The sequence below is a fragment of the Lynx rufus genome, unplaced genomic scaffold (assembly GCF_022079265.1).
Source record: "Lynx rufus isolate CCGP_SWC_20201006 ecotype Redwood Valley unplaced genomic scaffold, mLynRuf1.p SCAF_53, whole genome shotgun sequence".
Classification (NCBI taxonomy): domain Eukaryota; kingdom Metazoa; phylum Chordata; class Mammalia; order Carnivora; family Felidae; genus Lynx; species Lynx rufus.
The window spans coordinates 752,932-778,495 of record NW_025814871.1 but is presented as its reverse complement, the minus strand read 5'-3'; the positions used below and the strand labels follow the sequence as shown (position 1 = coordinate 778,495).

Genomic DNA, 25,564 nt, shown 5'->3' with positions numbered 1-25,564 from the left:
CCCTGAGGCGTGGGGAGGGGCGCCGAGGGGACACGCGAGGCTGTGCCCTCTAGGCTGCGACAGGGACGACAGGGACGTTGAAGGGAGGGAGGGATATTGTCTCCCCGGGGCCTGTGTGCCTCTCCACAGTGGGCCCGCCTGACCTTCCCCTGACCTGGTTCAGCCGGCAGGGACGTGCCGCCCAGCGAGGACACTGCCTGCCTTGTTGTCTCCAGCCTGGCAGGCTGGCCACGGAGCGTCCCCGTGTCCCTGTGTCCGGCCTGAATGGCCGCCTGCCTGCTGGGGTGCGGACCCAGCATTAGGCCGCTGCTGCCTCTGCCCTGCAGGGCCCTGTGCGCGCTGGGGTCTCGGTGGCTATATGCCCCTCGCCCAGCTCCACCGTCTTCCTGGTGGGTCCCTGGAGGCCGCGTGGCAGCTGGGAAAGGGTAGGCCTGTGGGGTGGCCCGGAGCTCTGTGCTTCCCGGCTGTGTGACTGTGGACAAGTGACTTGCCCTCTCTGGGCTTCACTTGCCAGCGGTGGGAGGAGTGCACCAGGCGGAGTGAACAGCAGGCAGGATCAGGAGCTTGGGGCGCTTGAGGTGGACCCGAAGGGTCTGGGGCACGGAGTAAGCAGGAGGGAGAACCAGGGAGGTGAGGGCAGAGAGGTGGAGAGGGCTGGGCTACACTGGGACTTCCTTCACGGGGTGATGGGAGCCAGGGACATATAAGGGCAGGAGAATGAGTGGTTCTGACTTTTGTTCTGCCTCTGTTGTGGGTGAAGAGGGGACCTTCAGGGGGCAGGCAGGTGACAGGCTGTGGTCGAGGCCGGAGATGGGAAATGTGAGCTTTGCGAGAAGTGGAGGGCGGGCCTCCGTGGGGCACACAGAGCAGTGTGGCGGACCCAGAAACGTAGCTGATCAGGCCCTTCAGGGAGGGCCTCCAAGCTAGGTTGCTGGATCAAGCCTTTCCTGAACTTCACCCAGCTGAACCCAGCCTCCCTGAGGAAGGAGAGAGGGAAGCCACAGAGGGTGCGGCTGGTGTTGTCGGGTCCCTGGGAGGCACAAAGGGGCCAGGTGCCACCCGCCAGGAAGGGAAGAGCTGGGTGGGGTCACCTGGCCGGGGCGTGAGAACCAGATGACTTCACGGGTCTCAGCAAGGCCAGGAACCTGAGCCTGAGTGGGGTGTGTGGTGGGGCATTGCAGTTCAGGATGGATCTCCCCGGGAGCAGCCGCCTGGGTGTGGGTGAAGCCTCGGTCCCAGGGGTGGACCTCACCCAACACACCGTGTGACTGTGCCTCTGTCTCCTTTCTGAATGGCAGCGGGCGGGGCGGGGGGCACCCAACAGGAGCTCGGGCGTCTGTACCCACTGTTTGTGCAGATGGGGAGCCAAGGCCCAGAGGGGTTGGAGGGTCTGTGGAGGGTCTTTGGAGGCCCCGGGGTGGCTCCTGGCCCACGGCTGAGGGCTGGTCGGGGCGAAAGCAGACCTGGAGGACGGTCTGTGACTTCGTCCCTGTGCAGATGAGGGTCTTGTAAGAGGATCCGGGTCCCACTGCCCAGAACCAACCCCCCCCCCCCCGCCGTGCCCGCCAGCCCTGCCCCCGTGAGACTGGTGAGGCCAGAGCGGCCCTCCTCTCCCTGCCTCGCCTTGTCACAGAGGCCCTGGAGGCCAGACTTTATCCTCAGGCCCGTCACGGACGACAGCTCAGGTGCAGACATTTCATTGAGCACCTGCTGTGTGCAACTACTGAGCACCTACTATGTGCGGCCATTTCACTGAGCACCTACTGTGTGCAGGCATCTTACTGAGCACCTACTGTATACAACTACTGAGACCCTATTACGTGCAGCCATTTCACTGAGCACCTACTGCGTGCAGGCATCTTACTGAGCACCTACTGTATACAACTACTGAGACCCTATTACGTGCAGCCATTTCACTGAGCACCTACTGCGTGCAGGCATCTTACTGAGCACCTACTGTATACAACTACTGAGACCCTATTACGTGCAGACGTTTCACTGAGCACCTCCTGCGTGCAGGCATCTTACTGAGCACCTACTGTGTACAACTACTGAGACCCTATTACGTGCAGCCATTTCACTGAGCACCTACTGCGTGCAGGCATCTTACCGAGCACCTACTGTATACAACTACTGAGACCCTATTACGTGCAGCCATTTCACTGAGCACCTACTGCGTGCAGCTTCCAGGGGCCCTGCGAGAGGCCATAGAAAGGAGAGGCCAGGTTCTGCTGTTTCCCACCGTGTGTGGAGGGTTTGGGGGAGCAGTGGGGAGGGAAGGGCAAGAACCAGGCCCCCATCTAGTCCTAGGCCTCTTGCCTCCCCTCACGGAAGCAGGAAGCCTGTCCCTTCAGCTGCACCTGGCCACACGGACGTTTATCCAGCGCCCGCTACGTGCCAGTTCTGGGTGGCTTCCCGAAAACATCCCGTGGATGAGAAAGGGCGTCTGGGGCTGAAATCTGGGTTTGCTGCTTCCTTTCTGAGCCCTGGGGCTCCCAGGAGACTCCGGGGGAAGCCCCAGGGTAGCAAGTCCAAGGGTTGGGAGGGGGGCCGGGGGTCCTTCACCCTCCGTGTGTCCCTCCCGGCGCTGGATGACAGGTGCTTGCTGGGTAGGAGGGCGAGGGGAGGGCTGTCCTGACCAGTCTCCGAGTCTGGGCGAGGGGCTGCACGCCTTTTCCTGCACATCCTTCACGACCCAGCTCCTCCCCAAACCCTTCCCCAGTCTCTAGGCAGAGCCCCGCCCTCCTGTCCCTGGGCCCTGCTCTGAGGGGGGCCGGAAGCTTTGCGGGATGAGGCTCAGGACAGGACAGAGCTGCCTCTGAGGGGGGCAGGGAAGGGTCCCATGAAGCTGGAAGGCACAGGGCTGGGTTCTGACCAGATCTGTTGAAAGCAGGCTGGGGTGGGCCCCACCTTGACCTTGTGCGTTCTCTTCCCCCAGGGTCCTGGCGGCAGAAACCACATCCCAGCAGGAGCGGCTCCAGGCCATTGCAGTGAGTCCCCTGCCCCTCAGACGGTGTGGATGGGGGTCCGGGTCTCCACACCCAGCCCGGGGCCCTTGGGACTCAGAACCAGGGCGTCCCACGGGAACCCTGAGTGCCTCCCCGCGAAATGGACATGAAGGGGTCCCCTCAGTTCTCAGAACGTGGCCTCCTAGTGGAGCCTTCTGCTGGAGATGGGGGGACAGGTGGGGGGGGTCAGGCTGGGGGCTCAGACTGGGGGGGTCAGGTTGGGGGGTCAGACCGGGGCATAGGCTGGGGAGGACAGGCAGGGATCCGATCGGCCAAGTAGGTGCCATTCACAGTAAAGCAGGATCTGTGTGGGCAAAGCGTCCAGTGGGTTTGGTGGGGTCTGTGCGGCCCCCGCCTAGTCCTGACCCGTCGTGTGCATCCCCGTCAGGAGAAGCGGAGGTGGCAGGCGGAGATGGAGAGCAAGCGTCGGCAGCTGGAGGACGACCGTCGGCAGCTACAGCACCTGAAGGTCCTGAGCGGGCGGCCCGGCCGGGGACCTGGGCCTCGTCTGGGGGGAGGCAGAGCCTCTGGGACCTGGGACCCCTCGTCTGGTGGGGGGGGCCGGGCCCCAGGACCTGGGCTTTGTCTGGTGGGGGTGGCTGGGCCCCAGGACCCGGGCCTCGGCTGGTGGGGGGGGGGGCGGGCCCCAGGACCCGGGCCTCGGCTGGTGGGGGTGGCTGGGCCCCAGGACCCGGGCCTCGGCTGGTGGGAGTGGCTGAGCCCCAGGACCCGGGCCTCGGCTGGTGGGGGGGGGGGCGGGCCCCAGGACCCGGGCCTCGGCTGGTGGGGGGGGGCGGGCCCCAGGACCTGGGCTTTGTCTGGTGGGGGTGGCTGGGCCCAGGACCCGGGCCTCGGCTGGTGGGGGGGGGGCCGGGCCCCAGGACCTGGGCTTTGTCTGGTGGGGGTGGCTGGGCCCAGGACCCGGGCCTCGGCTGGTGGGGGGGGGGGGCCGGGCCCCAGGACCTGGGCTTTGTCTGGTGGGGGGGCGGGCCCCAGGACCCGGGCCTCGGCTGGTGGGGGGGGCCGGGCCCCAGGACCTGGGCTTTGTCTGGTGGGGGTGGCTGGGCCCCAGGACCCGGGCCTCGGCTGGTGGGAGTGGCTGAGCCCCAGGACCCGGGCCTCGGCTCGTGGGGGGGGGGGCGGGCCCCAGGACCTGGGCCTCGGCTGGTGGGGGGGGGGCCGGGCCCCAGGACCTGGGCTTTGTCTGGTGGGGGTGGCTGGGCCCAGGACCCGGGCCTCGTCTGGTGGGGGGGGCCGGGCCCCAGGACCTGGGCTTTGTCTGGTGGGGGTGGCTGGGCCCAGGACCCGGGCCTCGGCTGGTGGGAGTGGCTGAGCCCCAGGACCCGGGCCTCGGCTGGTGGGGGGGGGGGCGGGCCCCAGGACCCGGGCCTCGGCTGGTGGGGGGGGGGGCGGGCCCCAGGACCTGGGCCTCGGCTGGTGGGGGTGGCTGGGCCCAGGACCCGGGCCTCGGCTGGTGGGGGGGGGGGCGGGCCCCAGGACCCGGGCCTCGGCTGGTGGGGGGGGGGGCCGGGCCCCAGGACCTGGGCCTTGCCCCTGACAGGGGCTGGGGGAGTGGGAAGGCAGAGCTGACCGGACCCTGACTCTGACCCGGGTCCCTATCAACCCCAGTCCAAGGCGTTGCGGGAGCGCTGGCTGCTGGGGGAGACGTCCTCAGCATCACAGGGGGACGAGGACATGCGGAGACAGATGCGGGAGGACGAGCAGAGGGCGCGGCTGCTGGAGGGGTCCATCTCCAGGTGGGTGGGGTGCGGTCCAGGCGCGGCTTTGATGGATGGCGTGCGGGCCTCTGAGCTGGGCCTGAGGGGGCAGGGGGCTGCCTGGCGCGACCCCCTGCTCCTTCCAGCGCCTGGCGGTGCAGGTGTGTGAGGGTGACCGTCGGGGCGGATCCTGGAGGATGGGAGTTGCCCGCAGCGGCCTCCCTGGGGGTTTCCTGGCGCCAGCCCCGCCGGTGAGCCTTCCCTGGCTTGGTGCTGCTGGCGGCCACAGACGCCCAGGCAGCTGGGCCCGCAGGAAGCCTGGGGGGGGGGGGCGGGCCCAGGGAAAGTGACCCCCCCCAGCCACCCCCCCCCGCCCCCCCTCCCGCCCCGGGCCGGGACAAAAGGCCTGGGGTTTCCGGGCAGGCAGAGGCTCAGCTCCAGGGCGGCAGGGTCACGGTGGAGGGAAGTGACGGCCAAAATTCCAAGCGTCCACTTGGCCAGAGAAGGTCCAAGAGGCGTGGGGCCTGCCCGGGCCCCACAGCTCGGCCCGCCCACCACGAAGACCTGGGATCCTGTCCTGCCGTCCAAGCCTCTTCCCCGGGGCCAGAGCAGGGGGCTCGAATGGAGGCGGGACTCAGGCGGGACAGGACTGACGGGCAGAGGGCAGAAACTTGCTGGGGATTGTTGGCCACTGGGGGCTGGACGAGGTGGGCTTCTACATCCCACCCTGCTGGGTGCAGCCCTGGGCGGGGCGGGGCACACGGGCCAGTTCAGGAGACTTCACGGGGGAGGGGGCCTCGCTTGAGCCCTGCCGTGTGTCCCGCACGAGTCAAGTGCTTTGGGGGCCCTTGGTTTTCTTCCCCCTGCTCAGGTGGCTCTGCCTGGACGCCTCCCTCAGGAAGCCCTCCAGGCTGACCCTAACTGTGGTCAGCCTGTCCACCTAGGGCTAGGCTCGCTTCATCAGGGGCCACGGCCCCAAGCCCCGGCCGGCGCTGTTTTGTTCTCACGGGGCCGTGTGCTCGTTACTTTGCAGTATTTGGAAGGTGATGTGGGTTTTCCAGTTCCCCCAGAGAGAGAAAGCTTCCTGTAAACATAAATGCGTGTGAACGGAAAACAGGAGACTTGGTTACAAACCAACAGACAAGTACCCGGAGGCAGTGAAGGTGCCAGGGACGGGCCAGCCCGGCCCGGCTGCCCGCCTCGGTTTCCCCGGTTGCGAGAGGGAAGGATGCAAATGGGTCCCAGCGGGTGGGGGGCATCGGGTCAGGGAGCCCACGGTGGCGCTGGCGCTCACCGCACCCCCCCCCGCCCTCCCCAGGCTTCAGAAGGAGATTGAAGTGCTGGAGAACGCGGGCCCGCTCACCACCGCTGCTGGAGAGGGCGCCGCAGCCCCGAGCCCGGCCAAGGACGAGAAGACGGAGGTGGCGCTCGATTCTCGGCAGGTGAGGAGGTGATGACGCGCCTGGGGCGCCCACCAGGGCCAGCCCCAGGGCGAGACACCGCCCCTTCTCAGACTTCAGAGCCACTTCCCGCTGTGCGCCTCAGTTTCCCCCACCCCCCTTAAGCGCCCCCACGTGCTGGGGTGTCAGGAGGGACCGCGGGCACTTTGCACGAGACCTGGCGCGTGGGCAGCTCTCGACGAAACCCCCACTTGTCACCCCTGCTTTTACCGAGTCTGCCACCGCCGTCGCCTGTCCGTGGGCCCATTCCGGTGGGAACAGCGCCCCCCTCGGGTGGAAGAGAAGCTCCGGGACCCGGACAGGTTGAGGCCACACTGCTAAGAGGTGGTCTTTACCGGACTTGGCCATGTTTCTGGGGTCTGACGAAACCAGACCCTGGAGCTCTGGACCCAGAGCTCATGGACGCCGTGTGTTAGCACAGATTCAAGATCTCCCAGGCACCTTTGCTGCTGTAGGATTCAGGAGCCCTGGGACACATGTTCCCCCCTCGTGTCCTAGCTGTGACGGCACCTTGCCTTGGGGCAGGGGCCCTGGGGGCGTCTTGAAGGCCGGCATCCCTGCCGTGTGTCCGGGCCCTTCTCCACATGCTCCTCTGTCAGCTGTCCCCTGCTCTCACTGCTTTCCGGGGCCTGGCTTGGGGCAGACCAGGGGGATGTGGTCTGGGGCCTGGCCTCGCCGAATCATGCCAGGAGAGCGGGGGGAGGGTGGTCAGGCCGCGATGGGTCAGCCCAGGGTCCTGCGGAGTCCCTGAGGAGGCATTTGATGCATGGGAGCCCTAGACAGACTTCCTGGAGGAGGTGGGTTTTGAAATGGAACGGGAGTTCTTCGGGCTTGGGCTTGAGACGAGAGGGACCTTGCACCGAGGTTGACTGTGTATAGACCTTGTCGTCGTGATGCCCGCATCCTGAAGGAGACCGAGACACTGGTTGGGTACGTGACACGGTACCTCGAGGGACAGTGACATGATGTGGTCGGGGTCCAGAGTGAGAAACCAGCCAGGCAGAAATACAGAGTGCAGAGACGTCACATACAAAGGCCCTGGGACAGGAATGTGTTCAAGGAACAGGGAGGCTGGCCAGACATGGGGGGTGGGGGAGGAGAGGCCTGCGGGCAGGGAATCTGTGGACCCGGGACCCTGGGGGGTCATCGAGAAGGGTTTCGTCTTCATGTGGGGAGCAACAGAGAGCCACCGGTGGCTTCTGAGCAGGGCGGGACATTATCTGGCTGTCACAGGCTAGGGCAGGGGTGGGGGGGTCCCTTCCGGAGGAGACCGCACCTGTGATGGGGTCACCAGCTGCGAAGCCGAGCCCTCTGCGGGGTCCCCCCCCCCCACTGCTCCCAGCGGGAAGGCGCGCCCCAGCCCTGACCTCTGTCCCTTCTTTCTTGCAGGCCCCGGTGGGCACGCCCAAAGGTAGGCTCCGGGGAGGGGAGGGGGCCGAGCGCCCTCTGGTGGCCGGAGGCGGGTGGTGGGCTTGGGGAGGGTGCCTGGAAAGTGACGGCTGGTGGCCGGTGTTGCCGACGGAGGCCGGTTATTGTCGCTTCTGTGGAGCCCCGCCTCTGGCCACGTCCACTTGCTCCTGTGCCGGCGGGCGGGCGGGCCTCGGTTTTCACGTCTGTACAGTGGGATCTGTGGGGGCAAGAAATCAGCGTCTCAGCAAGTCCGGGGGACGGGGCGCTGTTTTAAAGGACGAGGTTCCCCGCCCACAGGTGAAAGTCTGCCATCCAGGAAACAAAGACAAAAAGCCAAAAGTTTGAAATGTGGGATCTATCTTACTCCCTTCCTCAAAAAGGATCACAGATAAATAATATACATCTGCCAATATTTCACAAATATGTATGGTGCTTAAATGTAGATTTAGTTGCAAATATGATTGTTAAATATAATAAAGTATTAACCATATTAAAACTATTTAATATAAATTATATTTTTAAAGTACATATTGAACTAGTATCCGCATGTGGGAGCGTGGAAGGAGGGCCACCAGCCGGGACTGGAGGTGGTGGCCAGTGTCTTCGGCCTGATTTGTTGCATGTTAATTATTCAGGGGAGTGTCTTACTGTGGAATTGAAAATGAATAAGTAAAAAAAAAATCCACCCAGGGCTCTCAGGGATTTTGTGAAAATCATCTGAGCTGAGAGATGGAAGCACGCTGGGGGCTGGTGTGTGTTTAGGGGGTTCTGGACGTGCACACGTGTGGAGGGGAGTGTCTGGGTGTCTGGGCAGTGTCTACATGTCTGGGGGTTATCTGGCTGCCTGGGTGGGGTGCCCGGGCGTCTGGGGGTGTCCAGGGGGTGTCTGGGGGTGTCCAGGTATGTCTGGGTATCTGGGGGGGTGGCCGAGTGTCTGGGGGCATCTGCGGGGGGTTGTCTGGGGGGTGTCTGGGTGTCTGAGGGTATGTGAGCATGTGGGGAGGTGTCGAGACAGCTGGAGGTGTCTGGGTGTATGTGGAGGGGGGTCCGGGGGTCTGTGCGACCGTCCCTCCTCTGACCCCCATCTCTGTCTCTACCCTTCACTCCCTGAACAGAGAAAGGAGTCTGCAACACGCCTGTGAGGACGGTCGAAGGCTCCACCATGATGAAAGCAGGTGGGTCGGCCCCCTGCCTCGCCCCCTGCACCCAGCTGTGTCCCTGGGCTGAGCGCCGGGCCCGGGGGGGGCCTGGAGAGGCAGGGGCCGGGGCAGACGCAGACGCGCCCTCAGCAGGAGCTGTGGTTATGGGGGTGGCAGCCGGACCGAGGCCCGGCCCTGAGCCTGGGGTGGGGCCCGGCCGCCCCCCTGCTTTGGCACCCTGGTCACGCGCTGGCCCAGCTTCCCTGAGAAGGTGGGGCCCCTCGCATGGCCGCTCTCTAACCCAGCGCTCCCCACGGCGTCCTCCCTAACCTTGCTGCCCCCTCCCTGCCTGTGGGGCGGCGCACAGCCCCCCCCCCCCCCCGCACACGCCCGCACGTGCTCACTGCAGAGCCTCCCTCCTCTGCTGTCCTCAGGCTGCCTCGGGATAGGGAGCGAGCGCACCGTTCCCGGAGGTGACCGAGCTGGGACTCGGGCATTTCTGCGCCTCTGGGAAGCCGAGAGAGACAGGGTTAGCACTAAGCATCACACAGAGTTGGGGTTCAGGTTCTCGCTCTGCCACAAGGCGACTCCCCGTCTCCGCCTGTTGGGGCAGCGGGATTATACTGACCGCAGGCCCAGGGTCAGGGACCCAACCCGGGAGCAGTGACGGGTGGTCACAGCTGGCAAAGCCTTATTGCTGCTGCTGGTATTGGGGTGAGCTGTGGATGCAGGAAACCACAGAGGGAGGTGAAGACCGTATTGGGGGCAGGGTGGCCAGGACACCTTGGACGGTGACAGGGGAGGCCCGGGGTCTCGTGCAGGGTCAGGCAGTTTTGCCCCAGGAGGCAGGGGACGGAGGGTAGCATTTGCCAGGGAGGAGGTGTCTTCAGGACCTCTGTGCCAGTCAGACCAGCTCCACCCTGTCCCTTAACCAATGACCTTGTGTAGTGCACATCCCACGCAACTGTGTGTCTGGAGATGAGGGTGTTAGGTGGTGCAGGGGTGTGGATTAAATGGCATTCGTTCAGTCATTTGGCAAGTGCTTATTGAGCACCTGCTGTGTGCAAGGTGTGAGGGGCACAACCCGGGGCGGGGGGTGGGGCTGACATTCTCGTAAGGGCAATGTCTATGCAGTTAACTTATGGAGAAAATAAGGCAGCGGGTGGAGCTGGAGGGGGCACATTTAATCAGAGGGCTCAGGGGAGGCCAAACTTAGTAGGTGACATCTGAGCAAGGACCCAAAAGAAGTGAAGGAGCAAGGCACAGGGAGATAGGTGTCTCAGGTGGAGGTCACAGCACATGCAAAGGCCCGGGGGCTGGATTTGTACCTGCCCTGGGGAAGGAATAACCCGGAGGCCTGAGTTGATTGGAGCAGAATGAGCTAGGGGGGAGAGGGGAAGGAGGTGAGCGCAGGCCAAGTCATGCTGGGTCCCGTGGGTGTGGGAGGACTCGGGCCTTAACCCTGGGACAGCACAGGGGAGCCCTGGAGGGCTGTGGGGGGAGGAGGGACCGGTACCACCCAGTGCTCACTGGCGCCCTCTGGTGGCAGTGGGGAGAACAGACCGTGGGCGGCGCCTGGAGGCCAGCGAGGGGGCAGGAGAGGCCTTCAGTGGGTCCCAGAGCGGTGGGGGGAGACGGGGAGCTGACCTGGTCAGGGGACACGGAGAGGTTGAGATGTGGGTTGAGATTCCAACTGTTCCCAAGGCAGCACCCACTAGATTTGCACATGGACAGAGGTGGGGGGTGAGAGAGGCAGAGGAGGAGGGAATTGCAGCTTATGGGGGCAGATTGGAGGGAGTCTTGGACATGGTGATTTGGGGGCTCCTCGGGGACCCTGAGGGGAAGGTGGGATACTGGGATTCAGGGCGAGGTCCTGGGGGCCGTGGTCAGCACCCGGGGGTCACTGCTAGGACCCAGGCTCCCCATGTGGTCTTTGTGGTGGTGATTTCTGTACAGCGGGGGCGGGATTTTGGCTGTTGAATTATGGCTCTAACGGGTAACGACGCTCATTTATTTAAGAGGGAATTTCCCATTCTTCATAGCGAAAGAGCTGACGATCAGTTCAATAGCTGACCGAAGTACGGACGCACAGACATGCTGACCACCGAGGCGGGGGTGGGGGGTCCAGGACGGGGCGGAGATCCAGCTGGGAACGCAGGCCTGCCGACCCAAGTTCAGATCTCGGCTGTGACCATGGTCAAGGCATGGCCTCCCGCTGGCTCTGAGGAGACAGAAGCAGTGTAAGGCTTTCCACGTGGGGTGGGACGCGAGTTTGGGCTTCGAATGCCGAGCAGAGGACCTCAGGCTGGCGCCCGTGTGGTGCCGGGATGCCGCGGGCAGACGAGGAGCTGGGGGGCGCTGCGTGGAGGGCGTCCCCACTGCTTGGCTCTGCGCTGCCGGCTCCCCTCCCTGGCTTGGCTGCAGCCGGCGGGGGGCACGTGGGCAGGTGGCCTTGGGTAACCCGTGCCTCCCGTGCCAGCCATGTACTCGGTCGAGATCACGGTGGAGAAGGACAAGGTGACGGGGGAGACCCGGGTGCTGTCCAGCACCACCTTGCTCCCTCGGGAGCCGCTCCCTCAGGGCATCAAGGTGTACGAAGACGAGACCAAAGGTATGCGGCCCCCGTCCCCCACCCCAGGCCCCCACCCCACCCCCTTCCCGCAGCCCACCTGCGTCGACGTGGGTGCCGCTCGGGGAACGGTCTCACCCCCCCACAGCCCACTGTTGACTGAGAGGCCGTTCAGTACTGGGCCTGCAGCCCTGTCTTTGTTCACTCCGGGAACCTGACCCGAAGCTCGGCTGAGGGCTGGGTCCTAGGCTGGGCTCTGGGAATCGAATCACAGAGGGACGCGGCTCTGTCGTAGCAGAGCCCCTCGGCCCGTGGGCGCAGCCCTTCAGTCTGGAGCTCACGAATAAATTTAGAGGATTATTGCTGAGATAAAGATGACAAGACCCCCAGAGGTGCGGCGTCTAGTGGGGGCGGGGAGGGGCCGGGGGAGGCTCCTCAGAGGAAGTGAGCAGGGCCTCACTGGACGCACAGCAGGTGCACAAGGAAACAGTGTGCCTCACGGAGGCCGCGGCGTGTGCAAAGGCCCTGTGGCGGGATGGAATTTGCTGAGCTGGAGGAACTGAAAGGAGCCTGTGGGGCTGGTGCGGAGTGGGGGGAGGCGTCAGGTGAAGCCTTGGCGGGAGGGGCGAGCAGGGGCCAAGGTGCCGAGATCTGGTTTGGTTTGGGGAGTTCCCTCTGGCGGCCGGGAGGGAAACAGGGTGTGAGAGACTCCGGCAGGAAGGCTGATGAGCAGCAGCGTTGGTCAAGAGCCCCAACACGCCTGTCTGTCTCTCCCTCTCTCTCTCTGTAAGTCATAAGCCATAAAATTCACTCTTTTTGTTTTTAGGTAAAAAAACCCACTTTATTTATTTATTTATTTATTTTTTTTTTTAATTTTTTTTTTTTTTTTCAACGTTTATTTATTTTTGGGACAGAGAGAGACAGAGCATGAACAGGGGAGGAGCAGAGAGAGAGGGAGACACAGAATCGGAAACAGGCTCCAGGCTCTGAGCCATCAGCCCAGAGCCCGACGCGGGGCTCGAACTCACGGAGCGCGAGATCGTGACCTGGCTGAAGTCGGACGCTTAACCGACTGCGCCACCCAGGCGCCCCAACACTTTATTTATTAAAATGTTTATGTTTCAGAGAGAGAGAGCGCGCGCGCACACGCAGAGCGGGGCGGGGGTGGGGGGGGGGCAGAGAGAGAGACACAGAATCCAAAGCAGGCTCCAGGCACAGAGCCCGACGCGGGGCTCGAACTCACAAACTGTGAGATCATGACTTGAGCTGAGGTTGGCGCTCAGCTGACGGAGCCGGCCAGGCGGCCCAAGAAAAAACTTTCTTTTAAACTGTGTTATCCGTCCGTGTTTAGGCAGCAATTTCATAAATATTTTGGCATTTAAACTTTTGCTCATTTTTGGCATGGCCTGTGGGGGATAGTATATAAATAACCCCAGGGAGGGGAAATTTCGGGCAGTATTTACTACAATGGTAGGAAAAAGGAGACGGGTCACTTCAGTAAACAAAATACGCTTTGAGAAGACATTAAAAAGTGGTATTCAACATTAAGGCAAACCATTTGCTTTCCTCGTGCCGTGGAGTTCATGGAGCTGGCCGCCTGAGTCGGGGATAAAATTATACCGCCCGGCCCAGAGTCCGTCAGTAAGTCCACAGTGGGGTCTGTGCCCAGACGTGGCGTATGGAGTGGAAGGGTCCAGGACACCCACCCAATTCAGCGCATAGCTCAGTGGGTTTTGGTTCGTTCGCCATGTTATGGGCTCTAATTCCGGAACATTTTCGTTCTCCAAAGCAGAAGCCCCATCACCCCCCATGCCCACCGTGGCATCCACGTAACCCCCTTCCTGTCTGTGGATGAGCCTGTTCTGGACGTTTCGCACACGTGGAATCACACAAGTGGAATCACACACAAGTGGCCGTTTGTGTCTGGTTCCCTCCCTGAGCGCCGTGTGTTCGGGGTCCGTCCGCGTTTGTATTTTGTGGGCTGAGTAATATTCCATTGTTTGGAAGGACCACATTTTGTTTATCCAGTCATCGTTGATGGCTGTCTGGGATGTTTCCTTCTTTTGGGTTTTAGGACGCTATACAAGTTTTTGTAGGGGCACATGTTTTCATTTCTCTTGGGTGATACCAAGGCATGGAATTTCTGGGTCACATGGGGACTCTGTGTTTTACCTTTGGAGGAACTGCTGGGTGTTTTCTTTTTTTTATGTTTATTTATTTTTGAGGGAGAGAGAGAGAGAGAGACAGAGCATGAACGGGGAAGGGTCAGAGAGAGGGAGACACAGAATCCGAAGCAGGCTCCGGGCTCTTTGAGCCGTCGGCACAGAGCCTGATGCGGGGCTCAAACCCACGAACCGTGAGATCATGACCCGAGTTGAAGTCAGACGCTCAACCGACAGAGCCCCCAGGCGCCCCATCTCCCCCTCCCACTAGCCATGCACAAGGGTCCCCAGCTCCCCACGTCTTCGGCAACACTTGTTATTGTCCCTCTTCAAGTTACTATCACTATTACTGGAGCCATCGTGTCGGTGGTGAGATGATGTCTCGCTGTGTTGATTCCCAGAGCCTCATGATCTTAGAGGCTGTTCGGTCTCTGTGGCTGTGAAAGGGGCCCACTCGCAGCCCAGCTCTGTCGTGGTTTGGAACGTAGACCTGGGTGGGCAGAGTCCCCGTTCCAGCCCTCCCCAGCTGTGTGGCCCTGGGCACGTCCCAGCTGCCTTGGCTCCTGGACAAGAGTGACCTCGCAGGGCTGAGGGCAGAGGCAGTGCCTGATGCCTGGGCTCCCAGAAGGTCCTCCCCGAGCACAGCCTGGCCCAGCCTGGGGGACTCTGGACCCGCCAGACTGGACCCTGGTTGCTTAGCGATGGGAAGGTGATCCATTTCCATGGCGGCCAAGGGCTCGGATTCCCGTCTCGGGGGCAGTGGCCAGTGGGAAATACTGGATCCCGTGCCACCAGGGCACGCCCCACCCTCCGGGCCTCCAGCCCAGAGTCGCTGCAAGGCCTTGAGGTGTGGACACCCGTCCCCCGGATTTGGAAACCGAAAGTAGAAAGCGCTTTCCTTCTGGCCAGAAACCGGGAACTGGAGCCCTGACCCTCGACCCCAGAGGAGGCAAGTCCCTAGGGTGTGTCCCCCCCCCCCCACACACACACACTGTCGAAGGGCAGCTGTGTTCCCAGGAGTCTGCTGGGCTGGCGCCGTGGTGTGGCGGGACCCCTCCCTGCCCTCGGGGACTGCTCCCTGACCTTGGGGACTCCAGCCCAGATCAGAGACACCAGTGTGGAGCTGGAGAGATCTGGAGAACGCCTTTAGGGAGATTGTATGCACTCGGGTGTCTTCCTTTCAGACATGGGGGGGGTGCACACGAGGCTGGGGGTATCTAGAGGGGCCAGTCTTCTTCCTCAGCGAGCGACGGCGTCCAGGGTGGTCAGGAGAGGGAGTGACCAGACTAAACTTTAACTCAGGGTCAACCACAGGGACCCAAGGAAGGAAGTCACGGTCCCCGAAACTCCTCATGGGAGGGAAACACACTCAGACCACTTAGACCGGTCGGGTCCAGCCCCGGCCGGCTGTGTGACCAAGGGCTGGCCACGTCCGTGGTCTGAAGCGGCGTGGGACCCAGTCGCCGGGAAACACTGCAGGATGCAAGCAGACAGAGGCCCCGTCCGCCGGATTCCAGTCTTTCCTGGTCTCCAACAGGTGCTTCTGTGCCTGTACATTTTCGTCTGTGCGCCAGTTTGGGGGGGCACGGACGCCCACAGGGAGCTTTCGATGCCCGTTGGTTTTAAATGCGTGGTTCGGTTTCGCATTCCTTTTTACCCTGGGGGGCGGCCCACAGCTCTGCCAGGCCTCCCCTCCTCCCAGAGAGAGCCAGCTTACTCTCCGTCTGTCTGTCTGTCTGTCTCTCCCACCCCTGCCAGTGGTCCACGCTGTGGACGGCACCGCGGAGAACGGGATCCACCCGCTGAGCTCCTCCGAGGTAGACGAGCTCATCCACAAGGCCGACGAGGTCACGCTGAGCGAGGCGGGGTCCGCGGCGGGGGCGGCGGAGGCCCGGGGGGCGCCCAAGGAGGCGGCGCAGAGCACCCCGTCCAGGCGGGAGATCACCGGCGTGCAGGCCCAGCCGGGAGAGGCCACGTCGGGCCCGCCGGGCATCCAGCCCGGCCAGGAGCCCCCGGTCACCATGATCTTCATGGGCTACCAGAACGTGGAGGACGAGGCCGAGAGCCAGAAGGTGCTGGGGCTGCAGGGCACCATCACGGCCGAGCTGGTGGTCATCGAGGACGCCGCGGAGCTCAAGGAGCCCGCCCCGCCCAACGGCAGCGCGGCCGAGCCCCCCGCGGCCGCCGCCTCCCGGGAGGAGAACCAGGTGGGGCCCGAGGCCCCCGCCAGCGACCCCCAGGACCTGGACACGAAGAAGCAGCGTTGTAAATGCTGCTCTATCATGTGAGCCCCCCGGCCCCCGCCCCCGCCCCGCCCTCCACCCACAGTCACCCACCGCCCGGCCCGGCGCCTGCCCGCCCTCCACCCACAGTCACGGGCCCCGGACACGCGGCTGTCACATGGTCCCGCCGAGGGTTCTTTCAATGGAAAGAGAGGGACGGGGGTCCCCCACCCCATCGCCACCCCCGACACCCCTGAGCCACTGAGCCGTGCACCTGCGCCTGGTAGGAGAGCGACACGGACGGACCCACGTTTCCCGACGCGAAGGGCACCCCCCTCCCCCGCCGCCCCCCCCCCCCCCCGCCCCCCACGACACGGCCGGGGTTTCGGTGCAGCCGCGGCCGGCGGCCAGCCGCCCTCTGGGCCTCCTGCCTGTGCCTTCCTGCCGCCTCCAATGAGGTCCCCGAGGGGACGTCCTGCCGGGTTAGGGCTCCCGGGGGCCCGCTCTGTCCCCGCTTAGCCCCTGGAAATGGGGTTTCCCGGCCGAAGCTGTGGCGTCCGTACCCAGGCCATTGGGGTGAGGCCATGCTTCTTTGGGGAGTCTGGGTCGGAGGTCAGGTTCAGGGTCCTGGAAAGAAGCCAGGCCCCGCTCTCTGGATACCCCCAGCCTGGTGTGCCCCTCCCCCCAGGCTCTCTCTGGGGTGGCCGGGGGTGAGGGGGGCGGCATGCTGGAGCCTGGGAAGGGAGAGCCCCAGGGACACGCCCCCGTGGGGGATGGGTCCGGGACCCCTGCGCTGTCCCCCTGCCACGGGGCCCAGGGCCACGCGAGCCGCTTCTTGTCCTGAGCTCCCACTCCCACTGGGCCCTTCTTCCTCCTGGTGCTAATTGGGGGACCCTGGGGGGCTGCCCGGGACCTGCTTGGACCAGGGTGCTGGGCCCCTCCAACCATACCCCAGAGATCAGGCCACTGCCACTCCGGCGGGCTTGGCACATTTCCGGCAGTGGTGGGGAGCACGCAGCCTGGGGCGGGGGCGGGGCTTCCTCCGCAGGAGACCCCCATCTGCCGCCCCGCCCGATGCGAGCCTGTCCCCTTCCCGCCGGGAGGGGGGCGGGGACAGGGGTTGCGCTCCTGGGGGCAGCCGACACCTGGATGTGCACACACATCTCCCCGGTTGCAGCCACGCTCGCCCCAGAGGCGCGTTCGTGCACACGCTCGCAGACCCTCCCGTGTGGGCTGTGGTCGGTGAGGCCCCGTCTCAGCCCCTCCCCTAGGGGCCTCCCACCCGGTGCCCGGGGCGGGCGCAGGGGTCGCCTCTGGTCGCAGCCCGGACCCCGACTCAGCTCTGCCCCTTGGTGGCAGGGGGAGAGGCCCCCTGCGAGGTGACCCTGGGCAGTGGCCGTGGGACCCCCTCTTCCTCCTTGAGTCCTCGAGCTGTGAGCCTCCGCTGAAGTGCCCCTCTGCTTTTGATGTGTGACAAGGCCTTGTTGTTCTTGACTTTCCCAGAGAAGCAAATAAACAGTGTGAACAGCCCCAGGCCCTGGCGTCCTTGGCTTTCACGGGGGGGGGGGGGGGGGGGGGGAGGGTGTGGCCAGGTGGGCGTGGCCCCACCAGGGCGGCCGGGCCATAAAAGGAGGCGGGAAGGCGGGAGCAGGCTTCTGCACCGCAGCCCCGGGCTCCCTTGGGCTCACCCCGGTGCCCAGTGCCCACCGCACCTGCACCCACGTGAGCGGCACCTGGGCAGGTAAGGCCTGGAGGTAAGGGCGCAGCTGGTGGTGGCAGGACTTGCTTCCTGCTAACTGTGGAGTCCTCTGGTTCTAAGGCCCGTGCTGGGCCCCCAAGCTCTGCAGAGAAACCGGTCCCCGGGAGCGGGGCGGGGGGACGGTGGGACGCGTTTACAGAGACTGCCACCCCGCACTTCTGTCTCACTAGGCGATCTTGGAAGTTGCTGCCTCCCCTGGGCCTCAGTTTGCTTATCTATACAATGGGCTTTATGAACCCTGAGTGGGAGGCCTCCTCAGTCTGGGAGCAGGACGGTTGGGTCCTTGTCTCCAGCGTCCCAACATGCTGGGTGATCCAGTCTCTGCCCTTTTTGGGCCTCACTTGCCCAGTATGAGCAGCATACGATGGGGGGGGGGGATCTCAGGTTCGAGTCCCACACTGACCCTCCTCCCTTAGGCAGGATCCGAAGAACCTGGTGGTCCCTACAGCCAGGCGAGAGACAGTCAGGACAGACCCCCCAGAGCAGGGGATTAAAGCCCCGTCCACTGTGTCCCCGCCCTGTAGACTGACCGCCAGGCCGATAGGTCCAGGCCCCCAGAGACGCCCCGGCAAGTTCCTTGCACCTTGGCCGGGAATCAGGCTGGATGGCTGAGCGCCCGGCAGGCCCCGCTGCCCATGCTGAGCCTTGGGGCCCCCATCCGTCAGGGGGGCCTGGGCCTCGCCCACCCTGCCAACGTTTTCCGGCACTCTGGGTCCTTTATGTAGAAGTGGCCGGGGCATCCTCCCTGCTCTGTGACGTATGCCCGTTTCAGAGGAGGGGACAGGCTCAGAGAGGCTAAGTGGAATCTGAACCCCGACCCAGCGAAACCCCCCGCAGAGGCTAGCAGGCTGGGCGAGCCCCAGAAAGGGGCTCTCTGGGGTAGGAGCCCCCAAGGGTGTTCTGAGCCTGGAGCGCGGGGAGGGGGGCTGGTTCAGGACCTACTGCGTGACTCTGGGCGTGATGCCCCCTCTCTGGGGTGCCGGAGGGCCTGAGAGCAGCTGGAAGGAGCTTTCCAGGGAGTGCCTGCTCTGTGGGGCTGGAGGCCTGGGGGCCGGGGCCGGCAGGCAGTGGGCGTGGCGCCTGCCGTCCTCCCTGCCTGGGTATCACCTTTCTCCCTCCTCCTCTGGACTTTGTTTCCCGGGCCCGGGTGGGGCCGGGGGGGGGGAGGGGGTGCCCCTGCTTCCCCAGGCGGGGCCCTGTCCCCTGGCAACCCGTGGGCAGGGCATCGGGATTCCGGTCTCTGTCCTGTCGACGGCACCAGAGCCAGGCCCAGAGGCTGCGGGGGCCCAGGGGCAGCATGTGAGTCGGGACCCGGCGTGGGGGCAGGGTGGGGGTCCCGTGTGGACTGGGCTTTGTGTCTGGGACGAGCGTTCACGCGTCAGTCGGCAGCCTGTGCTCACCTGTGGGATCCGCGGGGCGCAGGGAGAGAGGTGCCTCAGTCCCCCCCCCCCGCCCCGCCCCGGGCCCAGCTGGGGTGCAGGGTCTGGTGGGGGCATGTGGGGGTCTGGGGGTGGCCCTGTGAGGGGGCTGGCTGGGAACCCGTGCGGCTGGGGCGGAGTCTGGGCGTCTCAAGGTGTTGGGGCGTGTGCCCAGCCAGGGCCCCGGGAGGACCCTCCTTGCTGTGTGACCTTGCTCTGAGCCTTAGCCCTTCCAACGGGCCTTTGCCCGAGGGCAGGAGGCCAGTGCCGAGGAAGCAGATGTGTGGCACCAGGGGCCATAAACCCAGTTTCAGTCTGGTATCGACGTGATACGGGGTGGGGCTGGGAGGGGCAATGGGGGAGGGGGGCTTCCCGGGAGAGGAGGCGGCTGCCTGGGAATGCAGGCTCCGGCCTCGGGACCTGCTGCTCTGCGGCCGGCTGTGTGGTCTCGGGTGAACAGCCTGCCCTCTCTGGGCCTCGGTTCCCTCTGCTGTTGACTGGGGACAAGAACGGCCCCCTCGCCGCGGGCTCTTACGAGGAGCAGATGAGACGCTGCTGTGCGGCGCTGTGTGCGAGGGGCCACGGGAGACACGGGAGGCTCTGTGATCGCCACCACCCCCCATTCGTGCGGAGCCTCCGAGGCCCCGAAAAGGCTGACCCCCTGGGCTCTACCCCTTCGGGCCCCATGTGGGGGCCTCATCGGCCCGGCTTGCAGACGGGGACACTGGGGTGCCACAAGAGAGGACGCCTGCCCCGGGGTCACCCCGGGAGCAGTGGTGGGTCCAGCCAGCATGTAAAGACCATTAGCAGCCACCGTGAGAGCATGTATCTGGTGCCTACTGTATACTGGCCACATGGCAGACTTCCAGGGTGGACCCAAGTCCCGCGGACTCTACCTCCGGTCCGGGTGTGGACACTGAGGCCCGAGGTACCAGCCGGCGGGGCCCCGGGGCCTTGAGCCCAAGACCCAGCCTGAGCCCCGCCCACCGGCCTCCCTGACTCACCCAAGAGGAATGGGCCAAGGAGGAGGCAGGGCCCCCACCCAGGCCCACTGACAGCCTCTGGGCAGGTCCCCCCACCGCCTCCCCGGAGTTAATGTCCTAAGTGGCCCATAAATCCTGCTGGGCGTACGTCCACCTGCCCACTCGGCAAACACTCCTTCATCGCCGTTCGCACACCTGCCTCCCCCCCCCCTTCCCGGGGAGCTCCAGGGCGTGGGGACAGGCCCGCCCAGCCCTCAGGGTCAGCACCGGGCTGGCGCCGGAGGGGAGGCCTGGAGGCACAGCCAGGTCGGTGGCAGAAATGACCCTGACCTCCAGGTCCTGGGCACCCGGAACGAGCAGCGTTTGCAGAAAACTTGCCACTCTTTATCACCTCCCTGCTGTATACTGGGTTCTGGCTGCAGGAGGGGGTGCTCATCTGGGCCCTCCGGGAAGAGAGGGTCCTGGGCTGAGGGCTTCCAGGGGCAGAAGACGAGACTCAAGGACGTAGCCACCCCGTGACTTCCGGGTGTGGTCCCGGGCAGTGGCGTGGCCCGCGGGCTGGGATTTACTACCCAGGCTTGCTTGTCTTTACCTGTTGCCTTTCTAATTATAGTCTCAGTATTGGATACATACGGACGCCTGCTTAGTACACGTTAGTTAGAACGCGGTTCCCGTGGTCGATTTTATGTTGCCTGACCCCACCTCTCCAGCTCAGGGCGGGGCTGCGTTTTCCTCTTTAGAACGGCAGCTTTCACAAGCAAGGTGGCCCCAACGCGGCAGGTTCTGATAGAACTGGGAGATGGGAAAAGGACAAGGGCTGCTTGAAGACCTGGGAACGGCCAGTTCCTTTCCTCAGCCGTAAAAAGGCGAAGCCTAAACTGGGTGCTGGGCCAAGCAGCGGGAGATGCCCGGACAACAGGCTCCAAGAGCAGGGGCAGTGGGGGGCGGGGGGGCTCCCTGGAGGAGGTGTCTTGTGGGCTGCAGCTAGGAAGGCTGTGGGGCAGCACAAATGCAGAGGAAGCTGCGGGAGGAGGAGGAAGAGGGTCGGGTTTGGGGTAGGGACCCCTGTGAAGTCTGGGTCTTGTGCTGAGGTCAGACGGAGGCCCTGGAGAGCAGGTGCGTGCCTTCACAGGAGGGGGTTCCCAGAGCTGTGCTCAGCAGAACCCCGAGGCTTGGAGAGGTGCCAGGGCCCCCTGGGGCACTGGATCAGGGTGTGGCCAGAGGCTCCGTGGCCTCACCTGGCCCCGCAGGACAAGGTCCAAGGCGTTCCCTAGCCCGTCCTGGCTTTATGGCACCGAGGCGGGGGACTGTCTGGGATGGGACCAAGTGTCCCTCTAGGCAGGTGTAGGGGAGGGAACCGGGAGACCGGAGTCTCTGCCAGCCATCCTCCCTCTCTGAGCCTTAGTTTCCCCACTTGACATCCCTTAGTGAGGGGCAGGCCCGCTGATGAAAGAAATCTTACAAGAGGAACCTCAGAATGTGTTGCACCCTGGGAGACAGGCAGGTGCGCTCGTGCACACGGGGGCCCAGGGAGGCTGCCTGGGGATGGCCTTGGGTCTGGCCACGTGAGCTGGGTGGGAGAGGGCAGTAGCAGGAGTCCGGGAGACGAACGGGCAGGGGCACCAGAACATGTCAGACGCTCACGGGGCAAGCTCTTGAGAGAGTCAGTACGGGAGTGAGCTGCAGGTGCGGCTGGATCCAGGAGTTCACAGAGCATTTTTTACGGACGCCTGTTGGCGTCAGTGCTGCCCTCAAGCAGGCTGTGTCCGTGAGGGCACACGTGCGGCCCCCAGCCGTTTGCTGGGTAACAAGCCCAGGGGGCGGAGGGCTCCGATCTGCCAGGGTAATCGCAAAGTCTCAGGACCAGAATTTCACGTCATTGGCAGGCTGGGTCACGCGTCCATCCCCGAAGTGATCGTGGAGGCCCTTTGGCCAGGACTTTGGCCTTCGAGGGAAAGGAAATCGCACGTGTCCCCGAGAGAGCGGCCGGGGGCTGCGTCCCGGTCCCTGACGTGTTGGCCGTTGTTCCCTTCTCCTCCCCCAGTGAGCCCGGAGCACCCGCGCCCGGAGCCGTGGGCAGCTGAGTCCCCCAGGCCATGGACCGAGTGACCAGATACCCCATCTTCGGCATCCCTCACTCGCCCCGTGTGGGTGGCCTGGGCCTGGAGGAGGGCACCGGCCACACGTTTGAGCTGGTGGACGTGGGGCCTGCGGCCAGCGGCTGGGACCAGAACAAGCCACGGGCCCCGCCTGCTGACCGAGAGGCCGGGCCGAATGCAGCCGGGCCGAAGGCGTCCCGGAGCCCATGTGCCTTCCTGGAGCGGCCAGCCCCGTGGAGGCTCGGCCGGGAGGGTGACGAGAAAGAGGAGGCGAAGGCCCGCCGTCGGCACCCAAGGGACGCCCAGCCCACGCGGCCACGGAGCCTGGAACGGGAGCACCAGGCACTCAGGAAGGGCAGCACGGCGGCCGCGCTCCAGGGCGGGCCTGCCCACGGGGACCCCGGGAGCCCCGGCCGGGCTCAGTCTGGGCCCCCGGAGGAGCACGTGGTCGACAGGGAGCAGATCAACTTCCTGGCGGCCAGGCGGCAGTTCTTGAGTCTGGAGCAGGCCGGTGCAGCGGCCGCCCAGAACCTTCCAGCTAGGGCGGCCCCTGCGTGCGCCCCGCCTGCCGCGGGTCAGGCCTCCACGGCCTCGGGCGGGCTGCCCCCGGCCAGCGGGTGTGCCGTGCCCCCGGAGCCCCAGGGGAGGGACGCGGTCTCGGGAGAGAAGGGGGGCGCCGGCGGCCTCCCCGCGGCCCCTGGTGCCCGGGCTGTGGGCGGCCGCGGCTCCCGGTCCCGAGGGGGGTCCCCGGAGCCCCCCGGGGAGACGCCCATCGAGCGGGAGATCCGGCGGGCGCAGGAGCGAGAGGCAGACCTGCGAGAGCGGAGAGGGCTACGGCAGGCGGCCGGCCGGCAGGAGATGGTAGAGATACCCACCAGGCCACTGCTGACCAAGGCCGGCCTGGCCCCGGCCCCGCGGCGGGACAGGGGGCGCCCGGCCCTCTACGTGCAGCGGGATTTGGTGCGGGAGACCCAGCGGGAGGAGGAGCACCGGCGGGAGGGCCTGAAGCCGGGCGAGCCGTCCGCGCCTGCCAGGGCGGCCCTGGGTCCCCAGCCGGGGCTCAGGAAAGCCCTCAGCTCAGACCCCATCCTCGGCCTGGCCCGGGAAGACGGGCCGGCCTGCCCTGCTCCCGCGGGGGGGAAGGAGGACCGCGGCATCCCGGCCGACGCCCTCCAGCCGCGCCTGCGCCCCGGGAGCCCCCGGCCGGCGTGCCCAGCGCTCCACGCGTCCGGCAGGCCCGGGGGTCTCTCTGCGGCCGAGGCCGAGGCTGTGAGCTCTCCACAGGCCACAGGCTCTCCGTGGCATCTCTTGGAATCCTCTGGGAGACCGGCAGGCGCAAAGCCGCAGTGCTCCAAGCCCCGCGAGGGGCCCCCGCCGGCCAAGAGAGGGGTCGTCCGACAGGAGCATTTCTGCCTGCGGCCCCTGCGGTTCAGGGTCCCAGACGGGCCCCTGCAGGCCGCGGCCCCCCACGTCCCAGGCTGGGAGGGCGGGGGGATCCTGGCGTCGACGCTGCAGAGGTCCCAGTCGTCCGAGCTGCTGGAGAAGGAGGTGGAGAGCGTCCTGCAGCGCGAGCGGGAGGTGGCCGAGGAGCGGAGGCAGGCCCTCTTTCCTGAGGTCTTCTCCCCGCCGCCCAATGACGACGACGACGACGACGACGACGACGAGCCCGACGGCTCCAGGAGCTCCTCCGCGGCTTCCGGTGAGGGGTGGGGGGGAGGCGGAGGGGCTGGGAACACCTGGGGGGCTCCGGCGGCCAGTCTCTGTACCTGAGCTGCGGGTTCTGGAGGCGGACGTCAACTCCGCCTTGTCAGGGGTGCGAAGGTTTGAGGGTGTCGTGTCCCCCGCCGTCCGCTGCTGCCCAGTTCGTCCCCCCGACGGCCCGGGCTTTGCCCGTCTGTCCGTCCGTTCTCCCGTTTCCTCGCGGGCAGAGACTCGGAGCCTCCCGGGCTGGGGTCTGGTCGAGGGTCCCTGGGACCCTCCTGACGCCCCCCTCTCCCCGCGCAGGCGTCACGGGCAGCTACTCCGTGTCTGAGTCCCACTTCTTCACCCCCATCCACCTGTCAGGCGTGGCGGGTGCTCCCAAGCAGAAGAAAAGGAAGGAGCCGCGGGTGAGTCCGGAGCCCGTTGGGGCCACAGGAGGGCAGAGCGAGAGGCGGGTAGGACCCGGGTTGAAGCCCGACGCCCTCACTGCCTGTGGGTGGCCGTGCCTCTGCCTCTCCCCCCCGGGAGTGCACGGCGCGTGTCCCTTTGTCTGTCGGAGGCCCCCGAGCAGGGTCCCCACCGTGAGGGCGTCCCCGTGAGTCAGTCTGACGGACGGGCTCTGCTTCGAGGACGGCAGTGACAGTTGATGAGCACCGTCATACCGTCACCTCTGCGCAGCATGTGCGGGTGACGTGCACGGGGCTCTGCGGGCCACGCCTGTACCGTCTCAGAGCCACGTCCGTCTTGCCACACGCTCTTCAGAGAAAGCTCGAGTCGCCATGGCCAGCGTCAGGCGGTGCTGCTCCCACACGGGGACTCAGCCCAGACCCGACTCCGCCGCCCGCAGTGGTCCCCCTGAGGCCGTCTCCTCCCTGGACGGGGGGGGGCTCCGGGCCACCAGGGGGAACCACGCCGCGTCTAGCCTCACCGCCTGCTCTGGTGGCTCGGGGCACCGCGTGGGAGCCCAGGGACCCGGCTCAAGTCCGGTCCTGCCACTTGCTGGCCCGTCATGCTGGGCAAATCCTCTCTGACCCTCAGTCCCCTCCTCTGCAAAACGCGCGTGGTCGTAAGAACAGCCCCCTCTGAGCCCTGGGACGGGCCGGGCTGCAGGAGCTCAGTAAACGTTGGCCGTCTCCTTTGTGACGAGTTTGCAGAGACAGCCTCGAGGCTTCACGGAGGGGGCAGCGCAGGGGAGGCAGGCTGCGCACAGCTTTGAGTCTGGGGGGCCGCGGTGGCCAAGGAGCTCCCTCCCCTCCACCCCAAGTGGGGGCCCAGGGGGCCGGGCGTGGAGTCCCAGGCCCCGGGGCTCACGAGCCTTCGTTTCCCACAGTATGCCAGCCTCAGCGCCTCCGACCACATCAACTCGGAGGTGAGTGTGCCCCTGGGCCCTCCGCCGCGGCCTCAGAGCCGTCAGGCGCCTTTCTCGTGGCGGTGCGGCCCGAGCCTGCCGGAGTGGGTTCTGCTGGGAGCCGCTCGGGGGGGCTTGCCGTGGGTGCAGACCGTGGGAGAGGTCCGCAGCCGGGGAGTGAGGGTCCGGGCCAGACCCAGAAGGAGGCTCACGGGACAGTGCGTGAGAGCGGCCGCTTTACTGCCCTTGTGGATTCGTTTATGAACTGGGTCCAAAATGCCAGAGCTGGCCATGGACCTGCCGTGGGTCTCAGGGTGACCTACCACGCTCCTTGACACTGTTACCAGGGGGAGGGGGTCTAAATCGGAGGAGGGGATGGCCTGCTTCCCTCCTGTTCTAGATCTCTCCTACGAGCTGGCGGTGGGGGACGGCGTCCAGGGGTCAGGACCCTGACGGGGACTCTGTGCCTCTCCTGCAGGTCCTTGAGGCCACACGGGTCACCCGCCACACCAATGCCAAGGCCAGGTGCTGGGAAGCCCGTATCTACGCCAACGAGGGCAAGGGCTGA

The 25,564-nt window shown here is 65.4% G+C and overlaps 2 protein-coding genes across 2 annotated transcripts; both read left to right on the top strand.

Annotated features, from left to right (window-relative positions):
* The first annotated feature begins 264 nt into the window (after positions 1-264).
* Positions 265-15,805, top strand: PALM (paralemmin). The gene is made up of 10 exons (XM_047100775.1): positions 265-425; positions 2,939-2,990; positions 3,397-3,477; positions 4,638-4,765; positions 6,045-6,168; positions 7,576-7,597; positions 8,121-8,183; positions 8,712-8,771; positions 11,215-11,346; positions 15,225-15,805. Exons 1-10 carry the CDS (start codon positions 265-267, stop codon positions 15,752-15,754), a joined length of 1,353 nt encoding a protein of 450 aa, XP_046956731.1. The 3' UTR covers positions 15,755-15,805.
* A 6,139-nt stretch (positions 15,806-21,944) lies between these two features.
* Positions 21,945-25,564, top strand: MISP (mitotic spindle positioning). Its single transcript, XM_047100773.1, has 4 exons — positions 21,945-23,646; positions 23,952-24,055; positions 24,979-25,017; positions 25,475-25,564. The coding sequence occupies exons 1-4, from the start codon at positions 21,945-21,947 to the stop codon at positions 25,562-25,564; spliced, it is 1,935 nt and encodes a 644-aa protein (XP_046956729.1).

What these genes read in the sequence shown, in the direction of transcription:
- PALM (XM_047100775.1), top strand. Translation starts at nt 265, where the DNA reads ATGGCCGCCTGCCTGCTGGGGTGCGGACCCAGCATTAGGCCGCTGCTG. An exon ending in TGGCGCTCGATTCTCGGCAG is followed by an intron (nt 6,169 to 7,575) that starts GTGAGGAGGTGA and finishes TCTTTCTTGCAG; the next exon opens with GCCCCGGTGGGCACGCCCAA. An exon ending in CCCGGTGGGCACGCCCAAAG is followed by an intron (nt 7,598 to 8,120) that starts GTAGGCTCCGGG and finishes ATATTTTTAAAG; the next exon opens with TACATATTGAACTAGTATCC.
- MISP (XM_047100773.1), top strand. Translation starts at nt 21,945, where the DNA reads ATGGACCGAGTGACCAGATACCCCATCTTCGGCATCCCTCACTCGCCC. An exon ending in GAGCTCCTCCGCGGCTTCCG is followed by an intron (nt 23,647 to 23,951) that starts GTGAGGGGTGGG and finishes CTCCCCGCGCAG; the next exon opens with GCGTCACGGGCAGCTACTCC. An exon ending in AGAAAAGGAAGGAGCCGCGG is followed by an intron (nt 24,056 to 24,978) that starts GTGAGTCCGGAG and finishes CGTTTCCCACAG; the next exon opens with TATGCCAGCCTCAGCGCCTC.